Raw genomic sequence first — 18,856 nt, 5'->3', positions numbered from 1 at the left:
AGTATACTACATTTGAAAGAGCTGCAAAACATAAACTTCAACTGAGGAAGAGTGCTTTGAGATGTCTAAAAGGACAGGGAGAAAAAAAACAAGGACACTAGAGGAATTTGACGTCTCTGGAACCTAGAGCCTCAGCAAACATTAAACGCAGACCAACTCCTGGCCAATTAACATAAAGCTCCACACTAAAGGCCTATTTACCTGAGTTCTTATCTAGCCTTCAACAGAAAATTAGAAGGCACATTAAAAGGCACTTTGAAGAGAAAAAGTAAGCCTTAGAATATGAGTAAGACTCAAATATGATACAGATTTTGGAATGATCAGATGATGACTTTAAAACAACTATGATAAATATTTTAAAGGTTCTAGTACAAAAGGTAGACAACACGCAAGAACCGGTAGATAAGGTACAGAAAGAGATGGAAACACTAAAGGATAACAAAAAGAAAATGCTAGCTATCAAAAACACTGTAACAGAAATGAAGAATGCCACTGATGGGTCTCATCAGTAGACTAGACACAGCCTAGGAAAGAATCCATGAGCCTGAAGATAAGCTAATAGAAATTTCCAAAACTGAAATGCAAAGAGAAAAAAGAATGAATAAAACAGAACATTAAAAAACTATGTGACAATTCTGATTTGTATATCATACATATAACTGGAACACCAGAAGAGAAAAGAGAACAGAGCTTAAGAAATATTTGAAGTAATAATGGCCAAGAAATTACCAAAATCAATTAAAGACACCACACCGTTGATGTAGAAATCTCAGAAAACACCAAGTAGGATAAATACCCAAAAAATCTACATGTAGGCACAGCATACATCCAAACTGTGTAAAACAAAACACAAAGAGAAAATCTTGAAAGAAGTCTAGGGGTAGGGAAGGGGTGGTGAGAGGGAATATGTTATCTACTGAGGAACAAGTATAAGAACTACAGTGAATTTCTTATCAGAAACCATATAAGAAAAGAATGGAGTGAAATATTTAAAGTGTTGAAAGAAAGGAAAAGACCAATCTAGAATTCTATATGTAAAATTATCCTTTATAAGTGGGGGAGAAATAGACTTTCTCAGATAAACAAAACCTGAGAGAAGTCAGAGCTAACAAGACTGCCCCAGAGAAAATGTTAAAAAAGGCCCCTGAGGGGGGGCCTGGGTGGCTCAGTCGGTTGAGCATCTGACTTGGGCTCAGGTCATGATCTCATGGTTCATGAGTTCAAGCCCCGCGTCGGGCTGTGTACTGACAGCTCGGAGCCTGGAGCCTGCTTCAGATTCTGTGTCTCCCTCTCTCTCTGCCCCTTCCCTGCTCATGCTCTGTCTCTATCTCTCAAAAATAAATAAACATTAAAAAAAAATTTTTTTTAAACAAAAAAAAAGAGGCCCTTGAGGGAGAAAGAAACGATATGATATGGGTCAGAATCTCATTTCTACATTAAGAAAAGGAGAATTTCAGAAAAGGAATAAGTAAAGATAAAACAAAAGCATTTATTTTCTTATTTTTAACTAATCTAAAATACAACAGTTTAAAGTAACAATACTAACAATGTATTGAGTGATTATAACATATGGGTGAGTGAAATGAATGACAGCAGTGTCACAGGGCCAAGAGGGATGAATGGAGAATATGCGTTCATGAAGTATGTGAACTACATGCAAAACAATACAGCGTCAGATGAAGGTGGACTTAAACTAGTTAAAAATGTATACTGGAAATGCTAGAGCAATTGCTAAAAAAAATTGTTCAAGTATAACTAATAGGCTAAGAGAGAAGGTAAAATGCTCAAATAAAACAGTAAGAGAAAGAGAAAAGGAAAAAGAAACAACAGACAAACATAAATAAAAAACAAATATGATAGAAATGAACCAAAATGCGTCAATTATCACTTTAAATGTGAATGATCCAAATATATCAATTAAAGGACATATCATCAGAATAGATGAAAAACCAAGATTCAACTATACGATGACTACAGGAAATTCTCTTTACATATAAAGACACAAATTAAAAGTAAAGGAATAGAGAAATACCATGCTAACACTAATGAAAACAAAACTGGCATACTCGTATTCATTTCAGATAAAGCAGACTTCAGAATAAGGAAAGTTATTAGGTACAGAAATTGGCACAATGATAAAGGAGTTAATTCTCCAAGAAGACATAACAACCCTTTATGTATACCCACCTAACAACAGACTATCAAAATATGTAATGGCAACCTGATAGAACTGTAAATCTGCAGATCCACTAGCATTGTTGGAGACTTCAATGCCCCTTTTTCATTGACTTTTACATTAAGCAAGGAGAAAATCAATTAACTCACAATTAACTCACATGAAATATGCACCAAGTCAGATGACATTCTGGGCCACAGAACATACATTAACAAATTTATAAGACTGGAAATCATACCAAGCCTGGGAGTCAGGCTGCTTGTATGAGTGTTGGTAGTTTGTGTCTTTCAAAGGACTGGTCTATTTCATCTACATGAGCAAATTTTTGGCCATAGGGTTATTTATGTTACTCCCTTATTATTCTTTTAATGCCTATGGGATTAGTAGCGATGGTCCCTCATTAATTTGTGTTTCCTCTCTCTCTCTCTCTCTCTCTCTCTTTTTTTTTTTTTTTTTTTTTTTTTTTTTGGTTAACCTGGCTAGAGGTTTCCCAGCTTTTGGTTTTATTGATTTTCTCCATTATTTTCTTTTTTTAAAATTTCACTGAGCTCTCCTCTAGTTTTTATTATTTTTTGGTTCTGCTTTCATTAAGCTTAAATTGCTTTTCTTTCTCAGTTTCTCAAAGTAGAAGCTTAGATTACTGATGATTCTTCTCTTCTAATATATATACTCACTGCTATTCATTTTCCTCTAAGCACTGTTTTTGCTATCTCCCACAATTTTTATTAATTTAAGATATTTTAAAACTTCTCTGGAGACTTCTGTGTTATTGAAAAACATGTTTTTAAATCTTCATAGATTTTGAGTTTTTCCAGCTATCTTTCAAGTACTGATTTCCAGTTTAATTCCTTTGTAGTCTACCCCAGAGCCAGACCTCTAAGTACTCACCTCTTCAGGAGCCTAGAACACAAGCACCCCCAATGCCTAAGTATCTCCCCACATCCATCAATCCAGACCTCTTCTGACTGCTTCCAGAAAACTGTCAGAATCCTCTCAGCCACAAGAAGGTGTAACTCCCTCAGAAATGCAACGCATCTTGGCAACAGGGGAAACCCATGAAGAATCTACCAGGAACTGCTGGAAGTCATTTTCTTGGCAAGCCGGTGGCCATCGAAATCCATCATCACGTCTCCTGTCCCTGATGGGCTTTTATCACCCTCCTATCTACCATTCATCTTTTTCCATCTTTTCCCCACACTGCCCCATGCTTGCTCTTCCCATCTTACCCTCCAACTGCTCCTCTTCGTCCCAAATCTTTTTGATAGGACTTTTGGAAATCAGATTTCAAGTTTAATACATTCTTCTATAGTTTCAAATTCTTCAACAAAAATTCCCTATATTTTCTATGCCTTCACTTCACTTTTTCCACCTAAAATTCCCCAGAAGATACTATCACCCTTCTCTTCATAAACCTCAACACTTTTGGTAAATATTACATAAAGTCTCTTCACACAGCACTCTGTTTTCATCTCTCTACTGATCATCATATCTGATGAGCACGACGAGTCATTAACCAGGCAGAAACCATTCTCCAAGGAACACTGAAGTCTTCAAGGAAACGTAAGCACTGGTGGCAACATTTAAGTCCTGTAGGTGACTCCACAGATTTAGTTCTAAAATTCAACCCACACAGTACGTACACCATTTAACCTTCCCAAAACTGAAAGGGTCCCAAATCCCACAAAGCAGGTATTTTTTTCTCCCTGATTTGTATGACAAATAATCTACAGCCTTTTATACGCAGAAATGGATTAGACCATACAGATTATACCACAGTCCTAACAACACATACTTTGCTGTGTAAGAAGGAACACTAATCCGAGAAAGGTGTGTAATCAGTTCTAAGCTGGCAAATAGCCAACTAAAAATGCATAGTAAAAGACAGCAGAGGGTCTCAGAGAGTCCAGCTTTGAGATGCGCTCTCTCCCCAGCTGCCATCCAGGCAACCAAATCCTTTTGTAGCTGGTTAACAGGCAAGCTCATCTGTGGGGGGCACTGGCACACAATAGTAGTTATGTTCTGCCTTACAAGTGACTACACTTCATTGAGTTTATGCTCAGTAGGGCAGTGTTTGCAAACCACTTAGATTCCAGGACGGAAAGAGCTACAAAAATGAAACACCCAGTCCTTCTCTGAGGTTTGTTATTAGCCTCTGTTAGCCACAGGTTACAGGGCACTAAACACTATGTACTGTGTGTTTGCTCGTAACCACTATGAAAAATAGCCTATAACATCTTTCTGAAGACTCCTAGAAAATTTTAAGTTAATTTAAAATCTGGGAATTTAACTGGGAAATACTTCAATTCTTAGAACTAGTTCTTGTCAAAATACCTCATTAATTCTTTCTTGGGTGTCAATCCAATTTTGTTTCAACCAACACTGTTCAACAGACGATTGCTGAAGTTTAATGCTACTAGGGGAAAAATGTGAACGGGGTGAAATAATCAGTTCCATTTGAATCTAAGTTCATTCCCAGCCTACAAGTAAACCTCTTTCTGATGTTAAGAAATGTTTTCAGAAAAATCGATTCAAGGGGCACCTGGGCGGCTTAGTTGGTTGAGCGTCCAACTTCAGCTCAGGTCATGGTCTCACGGTTAGTGAGTTCGAGCCCCGAGTCAGCTCTGTGCTGACAGCTCAGAGCCTGGAGCTTATCGGATTCGGTGTCTCCCTCTCTGTCTGCCCCTCCCCTGCTCATATTCGGTGTCTCTCTCTCTCTCTCTCTCTCTCTCTCTCTCTCTCTCTCAAAAAATAAATAAACATTGGGGCGCCTGGGTGGCTCAGTCGGTTAAGCGTCTGACGTCAGCTCAGGTCATGATCTCACGGACCGTGAGTTCGAGCCCTGTGTCGGGCTCTGTGCTGACAGCTCAGAGCCTGGAGCCCATTTCAGATTCTGTGTCTCCCTCTCTCTCTGCCCCTCCCCTGTTCATGCTCTGTCTCTCTCTGTCTCAAAAATAAATAAACGTTAAATAAATAAATAAATAAATAAATAAATAAACAAACAAACATTAAAAGAAATTAAAAAAAAAAAGAAAAATAGATTCATTAGCTTAATAGCCCAGGTATGTATAAGATGAGGCTTTCCATACACCATACAGAAGTTAGAGAACCTAAAAGAAAATCCTAAATACACAGTAAACTGATGTCCTTCCTCAAAACAGCCAGTCAAAACATCATTTCTGAAAGATTTCTATCCTGTAGCATGTATACCAAAATACAAAGTATTCATAACCAACACAAGCATCTACAAGAACTCTGGAAAAAGTACAGATCCACTCTGAAGAATAATTATATGACTACACAATATAAAGTGATTGAGTATATTAAAATACTATTTAGAATGCTTCTGAAAGCAATATTTTTAAAAAGTAACATTCCTCCAATTTATGGTAGTGAATTGTAGTCTGAGCTTCTCTGGCCTAGATAAAATATTTACATATATCGGGGCAGCTAGGTGGCCCAGTCGGTTGAGCATCCAACTTCGGCTCAGGTCATGATCTTGTGATCAGGTCATGATCTGTGAGTTCGAACCCCGTGTTGGGCTCTGTGCTGACAGCTCAGAGCCTGGGGCCTGCTTCGGATTCTGTGTCTCCCTCTCTCTCTGTCCCTCCCCCACTCGTGCTCTGTCTCTTTCTCTCTGTCAAAAATAAATAAACATTTAAAAAATTTTTTTTAATCTACATATATTTTACAAAAGAAACTACTAGTAAATGTTGTTTATGTATTATGCATAATTTAGTTTAGAATCTCTGGAAAGCAGGGAAAATTTACTATGTTATCATTAATTTATGATAATTCATTTTATCACCTCAGAATTCCCCATTTCCTGGCACAATTTCATGGAAATGTTCATGAACTTCTCAGAAATACTGTACTACATTGTTGTTTAATGAGACAAGACATATGCTTATAACATTCACAGAAATTGTAAAATATAAATAATATAAGGTACCATCCAAAGGAAAAAACCTCCCATGTACCTTCAAAACAGAAATCTTATTTGACAAGTTCTAAGAAGGAATATAAATATAACAAGCTCTTTCTCACAAGATATGAGGTACAAGAACAGAATGAAGACATCCTACTGAAGTCAGGTCCTCTCAGAAAAGATGAAATTTTTTTAATTTCTACAAATTTAACCTATAATATCTGATTTTTAAGCAGTTACATAATAGCATAAAATATGCACTGTAAAAAAAAATGATTTAAAAGAATGGCCACAAACATTGTGAATGCACTAAATGCCACTGATTACATACTTTTAAAATGGTTAACTTTATATCCTGTCAATTTTACATCATTAGTTTTATATATAATTTTATATTAATAAACTGAATTAATTTACATAAATCAAATAATAAATTTTTAATGATCTGAAGGTAAATTTAAGAGAATCCAAATCATGAGCACTATATTCTCTCAATTTTTAAGTCAAAAAAAATTCATTAATTGAATTTCATATTATTATTTGCCCTGAGAGTCATAAAATTTCCTGTTCTCTAGATAAATCTAAATAATAAAAAGTTACTTTATTTGACATTCAGAGTCAAATATTATGAGAAGCTTGACACATCTAATATTTATTTTTTTTTAAGTCCAATATGCACCCTTGAAGGTATACTTTAATGGACAAAGAGGAAAGAGACTACTATTTTCGAAACCAATTTTACCAAAAAGGGGAGTAAAATAACAACTATGGCTTCCCACACATCTCTGTCCAGAAATTTTTCTTTAGCTTAATACCTACTTTAAATATAATCAGTTTAAAACAGAAAAAATTAAACAACAAAAAGCCAGACACAAAAATCTTGAGACTCATCTTTTAAAAGAAAAATGAATACGCATAAAATATTAAGTCATACGTTACAAGTGAAAAATGCTAAATAAGCAACAAGAGTTTCAGGAGACAAAGAACAATGCAGAAGAAAACGCATAGAAAAAATAGTTCTAAGATCCAAATCTATATATTAATAGTGCAAAAACCAATACTCTAGGCCCTTCACAAATGATTCAGAACCAGATGAGCTTCATGTACTTTTCTCTGAATATTTTAGAAAATAATTCAGAATCTATTTTCCATCCAAAATTAAGGCAATGGCATATGCCAAGCATCAGCATACAGAACAGTGCTTAACAGTCTGACTCTGTCTCCTGTCTTTGTCACTTCCTACAAACATAGTTCCACATAACCAAGGTAAAATCCTCCCACTTAAAACATTAAACTCCAACAGAGAACCAAATAAGGGTTATGGCTATTACCCCCTCTAATGCTTCATGATGGTGTAAAAGACACACACTAGAGTGGAAGAAAAAGCAAAACTAAACAGCATGTCAATAATTAACTTTTTAAAGTATATCACTACCATGCATGTTTTCTATTTGTATAATAATTTAGCAACTTATAAATTATGTCCATATAAGCTCATGTTGCCAAAAAAAATGTGTTATATAATTATTTGAGTGATTTTTCTCCTTCTATATAGATTTTCTTCTGAAAAGATATCATATATTATGTTAAGATACTGTATGTGCTTCATATATATAATTTTTCATACTTAGTTTGCTCATATAATAGATTCATATATGTATTAAATCTGAACAATTATAAATATTTAGTAAACCATTTTATAGCACAAAAATATATAAATATGCTTTTTGTCCTTACAACTTAAAATGAAATTAAATTTTTCCCTTCTATATTTTTCATTCAGTTTGAATATTCTGAAAGCAGTCACTATAACCAAATCAGCTAATAAATATATCACTTATCATGCATTTATTTAACTGCTGACATAATACCTAACAATATAAGTAAGCATACAAAAGGTATTAAAGTCACACCAGTTCCCTGACCCAAATCATTCCAAACATAATTTGGGGACGATGAAACCAAAGGATTAGCACAAAGATAAAATCAGTCTCTCCACATATCAGATAAAAATCAAGTTATAGTGTGTCTGTGTGTGTGTGTGTGTGTGTGTGTGTGTGTGTGTGCGTGTGTGTGTGCACATGCGTGTACCCAGCTATATGTGCTGGGAGAAGATATTTTAATACTGGAATAATCACAGAATGTCATACCTGTGCTCCATAGATATATTTATCCAACATCTTGCCTCCTATTGTCTGTCCTCCTATATCCCAAACTTGAAGAGTAACATTCAAGTTTCCTTGAATATAAAAATAAGAATGCAGAAAAGATAAGTAACAAAATAACTGAATACAGTTTCAGAGAACACTAAGTCACAATGATAAACTATGAATCTATTTTGCCTTTTATTCTGCATGTTCCTATGGTCAGATATTTGGAACTGTGAAATAACGTTGCCAAAAGATATTATAGTGGGGGAATTTAGGTTTATACTTTTACCCCATTTCTATAGAACCGTATTTATAATCACCTTCAAAACAAAAGAAAGATTTAATTCATAAACCTCTTAAAACTTAAAAAAACAGTAATTTTCTTAAACAGAGAATAGAACAATAAAGCACTTATATGTGGGGTAAAAAAATATATACTTAAAAAATAAAAATAGAGCCGTATATACTAACCTACCCTATAGCACATAATGAATTTTGCTGTAATCTAAACTCCATAGCTTCTAATACTCATAGATTAATAATAGAGTACAAAAATGGACCCAGAGTTTCAACTCAAATTAATGGACCTTTAAAATTTGAATGTCACCTATTATATGCAATAGTAAACACATTTTTTTTAAAACTACATGTTTTCAAATTTAACCTATAAAATATAAACACATACGATAGCTATCTTCATAACAGGATAGATACCCAGTATTTCACTAAATATTATGATACATTTATAACTGTTCAAAGAATTTCCGGTGAAACAAACTATTACATGTGCTTCAAAGCCTTCATAAAATGGTGTAAATCTTCCCCACACAAGCATAATGAAAGCATTTTAAAATACTAAAAAGCAATCTTTAAATTTCTTTTTTCTATTTTGTAAAATATTCAGCTGATCCAAAAATTTATGAGATAAGCTATTCTCTTATCAATGCAGAACCCCAGAAGTTAAAGACCATGTCCAACATGCTTTTAACATTTCAAACTGTTTCTCCTAAGAAAACCATACAGTTTTCTCCAAAGTTAGACAAAGTCTCAATTAGTACCTTCAAAATGAACTCCCATACTACAAATGTATCTTTCTGAATGATTTGCAAATAAGGAAAACTCAAAATAAAAACCTAAAGACAGCAAAAAATGGTCTTGCTTCAAAAGCAACAATAAAAAAGATTATAAAGACATGAATTTTTATACCAATGCAAAACACTCAACTTGGAGAATGTCAGTTTCACCATTCCACTGAAAAGCAAGTATAACACTGGATTAACCAGCCAAGTTTTACCCTTGACTCTAAGTTTTGTTGGGTTTGTAATACAGTCTTTCCATTATTTTGAGGTGGGTCTGTTGCATCTGCCAATGGGCAAAGGATTTACATGGGGAACTTCCATGGGCATTAATGAGAGCTCCTGGAGTTTATCACTCGTCATCATTCCCACATACACCGTCAAGGCTCACAGAGTAATGACAAAAATGTTCTTAAAGCTCTATGAATGTGAAAACCAAAATGTCACAAACTAAGACTGTATCCAATAACTGGGATAAACCCACTTACTTAAAAATCTAAATTTTTCAAGATTCAAAGCTGAACTCATTCTCCTCTGATGTGGTCTCAAATTAAGCAGGTGAGAAAGGGCCAGAAGTCACTAGATCTATGTCAGACAGCTTCAGAAGCCCCTAGATAAACAGGCAGTACTCTATCCAGTTTACTTGCACACTCTTACAGTCATTTATTTACTTCAAACCAACAGTGTTTAACAAAATTAACTTTCTTATAGGATTTTAGGCAACACTTAATAAAAGGCATTTAATCCCATTTTCTTCAAGGTCAATAACTCCTATCACTTAACTTTATATCAAGGAATAGAAAGCTTTTCTTTCTTTAAATTCTAATAGTGAGATCCTATCTGAATTAGTTATTGTGAACACCTTAACTACAACTTTAGGAATATGAGTTTCATTACACGTTTCCAAATTCTGACTACATCATTTCAAGACTCTACATTGTTTATTCAATTGTCTCCCATCCAAGAAGCTTTGATTTATATTCATGTGTTGCAGGTATTTTTTAAATCCATACCTTTCCAAATACAGTGTGTTGGTTGTTGTTGGCTTATTTCTTTACTATTTCTTATTTCCTTAATATACATATTCTAGTGCCTCACAAATAAAAATAGTTAGGCATTACTGATAACCCACAATGCTAGCCAAAGCTGGGGGGGAAAAAAAACACTTTTGCTATCAGTATAGCTTCAACAAATGATACTAATTTCTTACTCATTTCATATATCTAGAAACATATTTTTAACTTCCACATTTGAATTTTAGGCTTATTAACAAATAAAAATAAAAATAAATGAGAGTCCTCTATTTGGGAAACAAAATCACATACGGATGAAATTCAAGTTAATACTCATTTCAGTTTTCCCAAACATAAACATATAAAGCTTCCAAGTATATTTTCAAAGTGACATACCTAATAACCTATGTATGAGTATTCAAGTAATCAATACTATAAAATTTTTAAAAACCAAAAATCCATCTAACATAAATTTCCAACTAATAACATTAAGGAAATTGTCAGCAATCTAATCTTGAATGTAAAATGCTACAAAATTCCTGCTCCTCAGTAAGAAACGACATGTAACCAGGGAAAAAAATAAAATAAATGAGGTGACAAAATACAGGTAAGTTGCTTTTGGTATGAATCAAAGCCACCAAGAGGATTCAACAGTGACCTTGTAAAAGTACACTTGGAGCCTTGGTTAACCTTACTTAAAGTGCTGCATAGTCAAGATGGAACTAAAAACACAAGTCTGCCCACTTCTTGTACTAAAGACTTAGAAATCCTTTTCACAGTAGAACGCTGTTTACTGGACTGTACCCACAAGCTTCCTGAAAGTATTTTGACTAAGGCTCTTAAGAAGCTCTATCAGCAGAATCTCTGACTAACAGATACACTATTTTAAGCAGTAAAATCTGCACAGTGGTTGCATCCAGACTATACAGCATACCGGAACATGAAATATACTAAAATGGATGAATATTTACAAAGTAATGACCTTGAAAACTTGCATGAAGAGAATGTCAATAGATGGACAGGAGGTATTACACCTCTAACAATCTGAATGGACAGAAGACTTACCAGAATACTTAACAAACATTAGATTTGCCTAGTACACTCTATAAATTCAATAATGCTGTCTATAATGTTTTAGCTAGCGATACAAATATTAATCATTCTACATTTGACACAGTTAAAATTAAGGTTGAAGTTATAAAGGATATACTATGAACCTTGTAATTTACTTATCTCATTTGTTAATATACTATTAATTGTATAAAATCAAGTTATATTAAAATAATTCTTCCTGCTGAAATTTCTAACATATTTTGAGTCTATTAAGCAGCATAAAACCAACTGCCTTAAAAAAATTTTTTTTTTTTCTGGAACTCTACCCATCAAAATAAAAACTTAATCAGGAATATTAAAATACACATTCATTGGACTATCAATTTCCTAACATCATTTTTAATAGAAGTACTCTCTAACTCTAAAATATTATACTATAAATGTTGATTTCAAAAAATACCAAGTATTTTTACAAAGTCATCAAAACTTTAAAATGGGTCACACTGTGCAACAAATCCAAAATCATCACATACATATTATATATATATAAGATGTCCAAAACCAGTCTTAAAATATCTTAATATCTGCGTGGTGCTTATTCCTTTATTTAAGCCTTTGAACTAAAAAAGTCGGAAAAACTAATATTAATGGTACAGAAAGCTGATGCTTTTGCCGATTAGCATCAAAAACAGTCAATAATTATATACATATTAAAGTTCTCTGTACAATTGGCATCCCTGAAAACACTGTTGCAAAAAATAAGCTTCCAGCATGTATATTACATGATTTGAGCATGTATTCTGCCAGTGACTGCTGTAAAAATTCTGAATGTAGCGTTGACCTATCCACACTAGTGAGAATAATAAAATGAGATTTTCAGTTTTGAATAGATTAAAAGTGAATACAATTGAAACAAAATATGCATATGTTTCTCATTAAGCCTCTTGCTGAACAATAACTTAGAATGGAAAGTTGGAAATCTTTTGTCACACTGTATCTTTTAATGCATTCTTCATTGGTAGCTGCATTCAGTCACAAAATATAATAGAGCATATTACCAGTGAGATATGCAGAATACCTTCAATTACCAAGAGTTTTCATTAGCTGCTCTAAAGCTTTCACAGAGAGATGTCTGATAGATGGGATGCTTGAGAGGCTAACATATTTCAATAATATTGGAATTTATTAAACCCCTGCCCACTATATCACTCATGCTCCAGTATATGAATCTGACGCTATACTTGCAACCGTTTTTACTCAAATGTGTTTCCTCAGAGAGGAGAGGGATGGACTGGTTCAGAAAGTCAATCAAGATAAACTGGTTTTAATAAAATACTTTAAACATATAATTTAACCATTACAAATGAATGGACAGAGCATTTTAAAGCCCCAATTGTTCAGAAACTAACTTAAAACAGAAACCACTCTCTTTTTGTTATTATTTCCCTGTATTTCCCACAAAATGTGCTGCAACTGGCATCTAAATAGTTTCTTTGCATGGTGAACTGAAACATCTTGAATGCTCAAACTGTATTTTTATGAGTGCCTAGGGACCCTAAATTTTAGTGGTCTATTAAATGCCAGCAATTTCATGCTGCCTTGCATAAAACAGCATTCACATATTAGAGCACAGAAGTTCCATAGCTACATTATACTTCTGTTCCAACTTTCTCTCGAACAAAAAACTGAAGCAGAGGCTAATCAAAATAATATTTAAAAAAAATAATCCTTTCCAGTCTTTTCACATTTAGTTTATACAATATCTGTTTATAATTGTACAGCATTTGATTTTTTTAACTTTTTAGAATTTTATAAACAACTATTATGTATCCTCAAAAAAATGTGTAGAGTGGTCAAAAATAGCAGGAGAGTAGGGGAGTATATAAACTTTTCTCTCACGCCCATAGACAAGTCGTCGTCATGGTAGATGCTGATGAAAGTTAACCTCTGAAGATAGATTTGCTAATTATATATATTTTCACACAGAAGCGACCCCCAAATTTATTTTGCATGTCTCCCTATGTCTCTTATTGTAAGATATATACAATTTACTATGTTAAGATTTTTTAGTCTCTTACCTGGCAGTGTTATCCTTCTCAAAAAGAAATCCAGTCCTATAGTTTGTTTGTACTGTTTCCCAAAAGTTTCTTGAGCAAAACACGTAGCTAAGGAGGTCTAAAAAATTGATGCATAGAAAACCAAAATTAATGTCTTTGTTGTAGAAATGTAAACATAAAATCACTACTAAACCTTATTAAGTAATCTTAGTATTTACACTCCCATTAATCCAACAAGCAACTTTAAGCAGTTCTAATCAGTTGCAAGGGGAGGAGGGACTTAACACTCCCCCAGGTAAATTCACTTGCAACTACTATCCGTGGGGACAACAGGCTAATGGGTTGGATCTCTTTAAATCCCCAGATAGTCAGTCAAGCTCCTTCTTGCTGGAAATCAGAATTTGAGATCTATCAACAAGAAAACTCAAACAACACGACTAAAGATATGTAGATCTATAGATATCAGTTGAATACAAATTTCAGAGAATTCTAAGTTTCATTTCTGAGGTTAAATATTCTGAGTATTTGTGCCCTCAGCCAATAACAAGCAGTACTAATTAAAAAGGGGGAAAGACTGTTTATATAATTTCTTTTTTCCCCACAAAAAAGTGTCTTTAAATGTCTAATTTTTCTCTACATTAAAGATGTTAAATGAAAATGATCCTATAGAATGACTGTGATAATATTTATCTTTAAAATTAAAAAGCATTTTTGAGACTAATATTATAGGCAAAAATAAGTATCTTCAATCCAACAACCATAAAGATTAAAAGTCACAAGATTATTATAACCAGAACAGATGTGTATATATATATATATATATATATATATATATATACACACATTTTTTTTTAAATAAAAACTCAAAGTTGTACTCAAAACTCTAGAGTACCATTTCATATCAAAGTAGAATCATCACTCTGGTAACAACTGAAATAACTCAATAACTTAAAGGCTTCTTAAACATTAAATGCACTATTTATTTGTACACTTCACCAAAAAGGAGAAAGGCAGCTTCACGAAGCTTTTATGCTCTTTAAGCAAGACTCCCAAAGTTAAGTGAAAATTACCCTTTTTTACTCTGAAAGTTAAAATTAGATGTCAACTCCCAAAATAACGAAAACTAAAATAAAATTTCGAAGATAACTTAGTATAATTAATTATGACATAAGTGCAGTAATGCAAAAGAAAACTTGGCCACATTTCAATTCCTTCAAACAAAAAGACCTAAAATTCCTTTTGACACAAGAACCAGATTTTTCACACAAATAACAATTTGCACACCCTCACTCCAATTCTTTTATTATTTAAACACTCAGAACTTGTAATAAATTTCTAAGATATTTGGTCAAATATTTATTGAGCACCATAGGAAAGAGGTTCTCCCAGGCACTGAGAAATAAACTCACTACACCCAAATGACAATTTATTTGGCTTCCCTGAACAATAGTATAAAAACTAAGAGATTAGAATGAAAAAGGTAAGCATTCCTTTTTAAAGCTTTTTGTTTTTCATTTAGCTTTATTTATGCCACCGAGCTTGTTTAACTTAAAGTGCAAAATCTGTTAAGAGGCTCATAGTTCTAGAGAAAAATACCACTATTTAGTACAGATGTTTCAAAGTGTTTAACACAGGGATGGTTGATATACTTTTATAAGACAAAGAGAAATTCAAGGCACATATAGCATTAGCATCGTGCCATTTAAGGTAATTTTTCCCATTCATTTAGGGTTTTCAAAGTTCAGTATTTTTACATTGATGAGTATTTAGAAAAATTCGAAGGTTCTTTTCTTGGAAACAGGACTGCAAGATTCTGAAAGCCCTACCCTCACACTTTTGAGGCAAACGCAAAGCTAGGATTTTTATCGGAATAAAGTATAATCTGTCAAAAGCATAGGTCACTGGGAACACAGAATATTAACATGTATTCTTATACCATCTCTGGACAGAGAATCGGCTGAATCAGTGGTAAGCACTTCCTCAATCATCTGGACTTTCTGCCTCTTTCATACTCAAATAAGTTCTCACAAGTCATTATATAAATATCATTCTTAAACAATCATCTACCACATCTGAAACATTTTTATCTGATTCTTTATATTGGTTTTTTTGGGGTGAACTTCTGCTTATAATTTTTACCAATATTACATTTACTAATACCAAAAAAAAGAGACCAAAAAAGAACATTCTGCCTCAAAAAAATCTTAAGAAATGTGTAATAAAATCAAAAGTATGAATCAAAACAGAAAGAAATAGAAACACATGTTATTAGGAGGAGGAGCTTATATTTCTCCTGGAGAAACTGTTAGTGATTATCTCAATATTCCACTGCCTCCGTCCATGTGTATCTAAATGCCAGCAGTTAAAACTAACAAGAAAAAATCATGCTAGAAAAAAGAGTCAGGCGTTGAATCAGGATACAAGTAAGAATGAAAGAGAGGCCGAATTCATAAAAGGATAGTAAAGGAAACAGAATGGGGATGTTGATAGCAGCCAGTAACTTGAGGGCTGGACAGGGTATGGAGGAGAAAAAAGCTTGGTATACCAACAGAAAAAACGTTCAGATCCTGATGTCTGTGTCTGAGAATCTCTGGCAGAAAATGCCTTTACAACTTTCAAATAGATTAGTCGAGATGACAGACTCAATCAGAACACCATGAAGAGTTACCACTGTTACCCTCTGAAGCAGAATCATAGTCCTAATTCAACAGTATGGAAGGGAGAGAAATTATGCCCTGTCCTACACTAGACGGAATTTTATAAAGAGATGAAAAACTGCAATTATTCACATTAAATTAGCAATAAGAGGAAAAAAAAAAAAAAAAAACATATGGCAGGCTAAATAAAAAGCCCAGATACAACATGATGAACAAACTTCAACTGAGTCACACGTGTATGAAGACTGATATATACTAGGAGGGGAAAAAAAAAAAAAAATGAGCAAAAGTTTAAAGACTTATGATAGAATGCAGGATAAAGGGCAATTTTTGTCTCTTTAAACAAGTGTATTGGTGCTACAGACTGTCATTACAACTTGAAACAGGAAATAAATTCAGTTATGAGCTGACTGTAAAAAGATTTAGGAGATGAAAGATAAGAAGGTATTCAGAAGGAAATTGAATAAAACCATACAAATACACAACTTAATTTTTTTTTTTATTAAATAAGAGTGTTAGAAACAATGCCGATTTATTTAAAACAGTCGAACTATTCAAAAAGTTGCTTCCCCAAAACCTTCAAAGGTCATTAGAGGGTACGAGGTCGCTTTTCCTCAGCAATAAAAATCAGTAACAAAATCTCCACCCGGAAAGGCAGAAGGAAATCAACGCAATGCTCCCCATTTTGCATGTGGATGCCACCTCTCCCAGGTGCCCCAGGGAACTCGAATCCCACAAAGCCAGGGGCAGCTCTGCAGGGCCGACTGCCAGGGAAGATGTAACGAGCAGGCGTCGCCACAGAAGCCAGGGTCCGAGCTACACCAGTCACACGGATCGGTGAAGCCGGACACTGGTGGACAATGACCACCTGCGTTTCTGCAGACTCTGGCTGGGAACAGGGAGAGGGGAGGAACGGCGACAGGCTGCAGCAAGATTCCAGAAACCGTGGGCGCCTTTGACAGAAGCGACAGGTGTGAAGGCACCGCGGGCGGCAGCTCTTCGCTTTGTTTGGGGGAGAGTCACTGACCCTTCGGGATCCCGTGGACCCTCACCAAAGAGCAAGCACCGAGAGAGGATTTTACACCATTTCCGGAGCTCCACGACCCAGACTTAAAAAGCTCAGCCTAGGAAGCCAGGAGACTGGCTGTCGGATGTTCTCGCGCACTCGGTCTCAACCAACCGTCCCCAAAGGCTAGACCCTAAGCAAGGATCCCCTTCGGCAGGAGGGCGGCCGTACCCCCTCGGCACCCGGCCCTCACTAGGAGCGCCCAGGTACTTGTTGAATGAATGCTTGTGCGGACAGGTGCTGCATGAGCGGCAGCGACGACGAGGTATGACGCCATCAAACAGCAACCGGCGTTTATTGGGTGCACGCCGCGTTCTGAAAGCTTTACGTGGGTTTTCACATCTCATGTGCATTTGCACACTGCACCCTTTGAGGCGACCCCTCTCCATACCCACCTGACCGATGAAGCCCAAGTAGGTTAAGAATTTGCCCTCCGCTGCCCCCGACCAGTTAGCGATAGAGCCCCGAGGCGCACCCAGGGAATCTGACTCCAGAGCCAAGTTCCTGGCAGCCGCCAGCGCAGTGCTGGTATCCGAAACCGTAAAGCGGCCGGCGGCGCGGAGACTGGGGGGCGGGGGTGGGGGGCGCGGAGGCAAAGTGCGTCCTGGACTAAAGGAAGAACAAGTAAGAGGCCCTGGCAGATGTCTTGCCAGTCGTCGGAGGCGAGAAGCTGGAAAGCTTCCCAGGAGGGCGATGCTGGCCCGACTCTTGAAGAAGTAGGAGTTCGAGATCCGGGCAGAGAGAGCTGGGGAGTGACTTTTTTTTTTTTTCTTTCTTTCTTTTCTTTTTTTTTTTTTTTTTTTTTTAATTTAATGGGAGCTGGACAGCTCCGTCAGCCTTCACCCAGCGCCTACTTCGTGTCTGGCCCCAGGCCGCACGACCAGGTGGGCCCCCGCCCTTGGGGTAATGAGGCGACGCAGAGCGGCGGGGAGAAGGCTGGGGGGGGGGGGGGGGGGGTGCCGGGGCCGCGCCGGGGTTCCTGCAGGCCGGGGACGGCGGGCCCGCTGGAGGACTGACCTTCCCGGAGGTGCCGTCCCCCAGCACGACGATTTTCAGTTGCCGGTCCTGGCTCTCCTCCTCAGAGTCCGACATGGTGTCCCGGGAACCAGGCTCGCCCTCCCCACCCCCACCCCGAGGTAGAGGGAGGAAGGGTAGGGGGGGGTCTCCGGGGGTGGGGGAGAGGAGGAAGGGCGACCGTGGGGGCAGGACCCCCCGCCCCGGTGTCTCAGCGGCCGCTGGACGTATCTAGGGTGAATCACTCGCCGGGCGCCATCTTGCCTACCTCCCCTCCCCCCTGAGCGCGGCCCCGCCCCCCCACGCGCTACGTCGGTCGCGCTCCCCCTCCTCTGGGCCAACCCGCGCCGACCGCGAGCCTCCCTGGCGAGCCGACCCATCCGCCGGCCTGGGATGGGGGAGGCATTCGAACCGAGCAGGGAGAGATGGGCGCTCCTCTCGCAGGGGCAGCTGTGAAGCATAAAACTAAAATATAGGGTTCCAACCAGGTAGAAAAGTGGAAGCTGAGGAGCTCTCAGACGTCGTATCATATTCCCGTGTTTCCATCACCTCCTGAGAAGGTCCCTGAAGCAAATGGTTTAGTCCGAGGGGGAGGGGGGGCGCGTAGACGCCTGGGCTGCGCGCCACGGTTGCCATGGAAGGCGGTGGGGCGGGGCCTGTCTCCAGGCG

General features: G+C 36.7%; 1 protein-coding gene across 6 annotated transcripts in view; it reads right to left on the bottom strand.

The window, feature by feature from the left end:
• The window catches only part of RAB28 (RAB28, member RAS oncogene family), a 113,422-nt gene extending 94,951 nt beyond the window's left edge, over positions 1 to 18,471 (bottom strand). For all 6 annotated transcript variants that reach the window (XM_053901687.1, XM_053901686.1, XM_053901688.1 and 3 more), the window contains exons 1-3: positions 18,191 to 18,471; positions 13,472 to 13,568; positions 8,252 to 8,340 (exon numbers count right to left, since the gene is read on the bottom strand). In XM_053901687.1, coding sequence (XP_053757662.1) covers positions 8,252 to 8,340; positions 13,472 to 13,568; positions 18,191 to 18,265 — 261 coding nt within the window. In that variant the 5' untranslated portion in view covers positions 18,266 to 18,471. The remainder of the gene's footprint in view (positions 1 to 8,251; positions 8,341 to 13,471; positions 13,569 to 18,190) is intronic.
• Positions 18,472 to 18,856: the final 385 nt, after the last annotated feature.

This window comes from Panthera pardus, unplaced genomic scaffold (assembly GCF_024362965.1).
Source record: "Panthera pardus isolate Hobbes unplaced genomic scaffold, ASM2436296v1 HiC_scaffold_13, whole genome shotgun sequence".
NCBI lineage: Eukaryota > Metazoa > Chordata > Mammalia > Carnivora > Felidae > Panthera > Panthera pardus.
The sequence above is the reverse complement of the archived record's forward strand: the minus strand, read 5'-3'. Positions and strand labels throughout refer to the sequence as shown.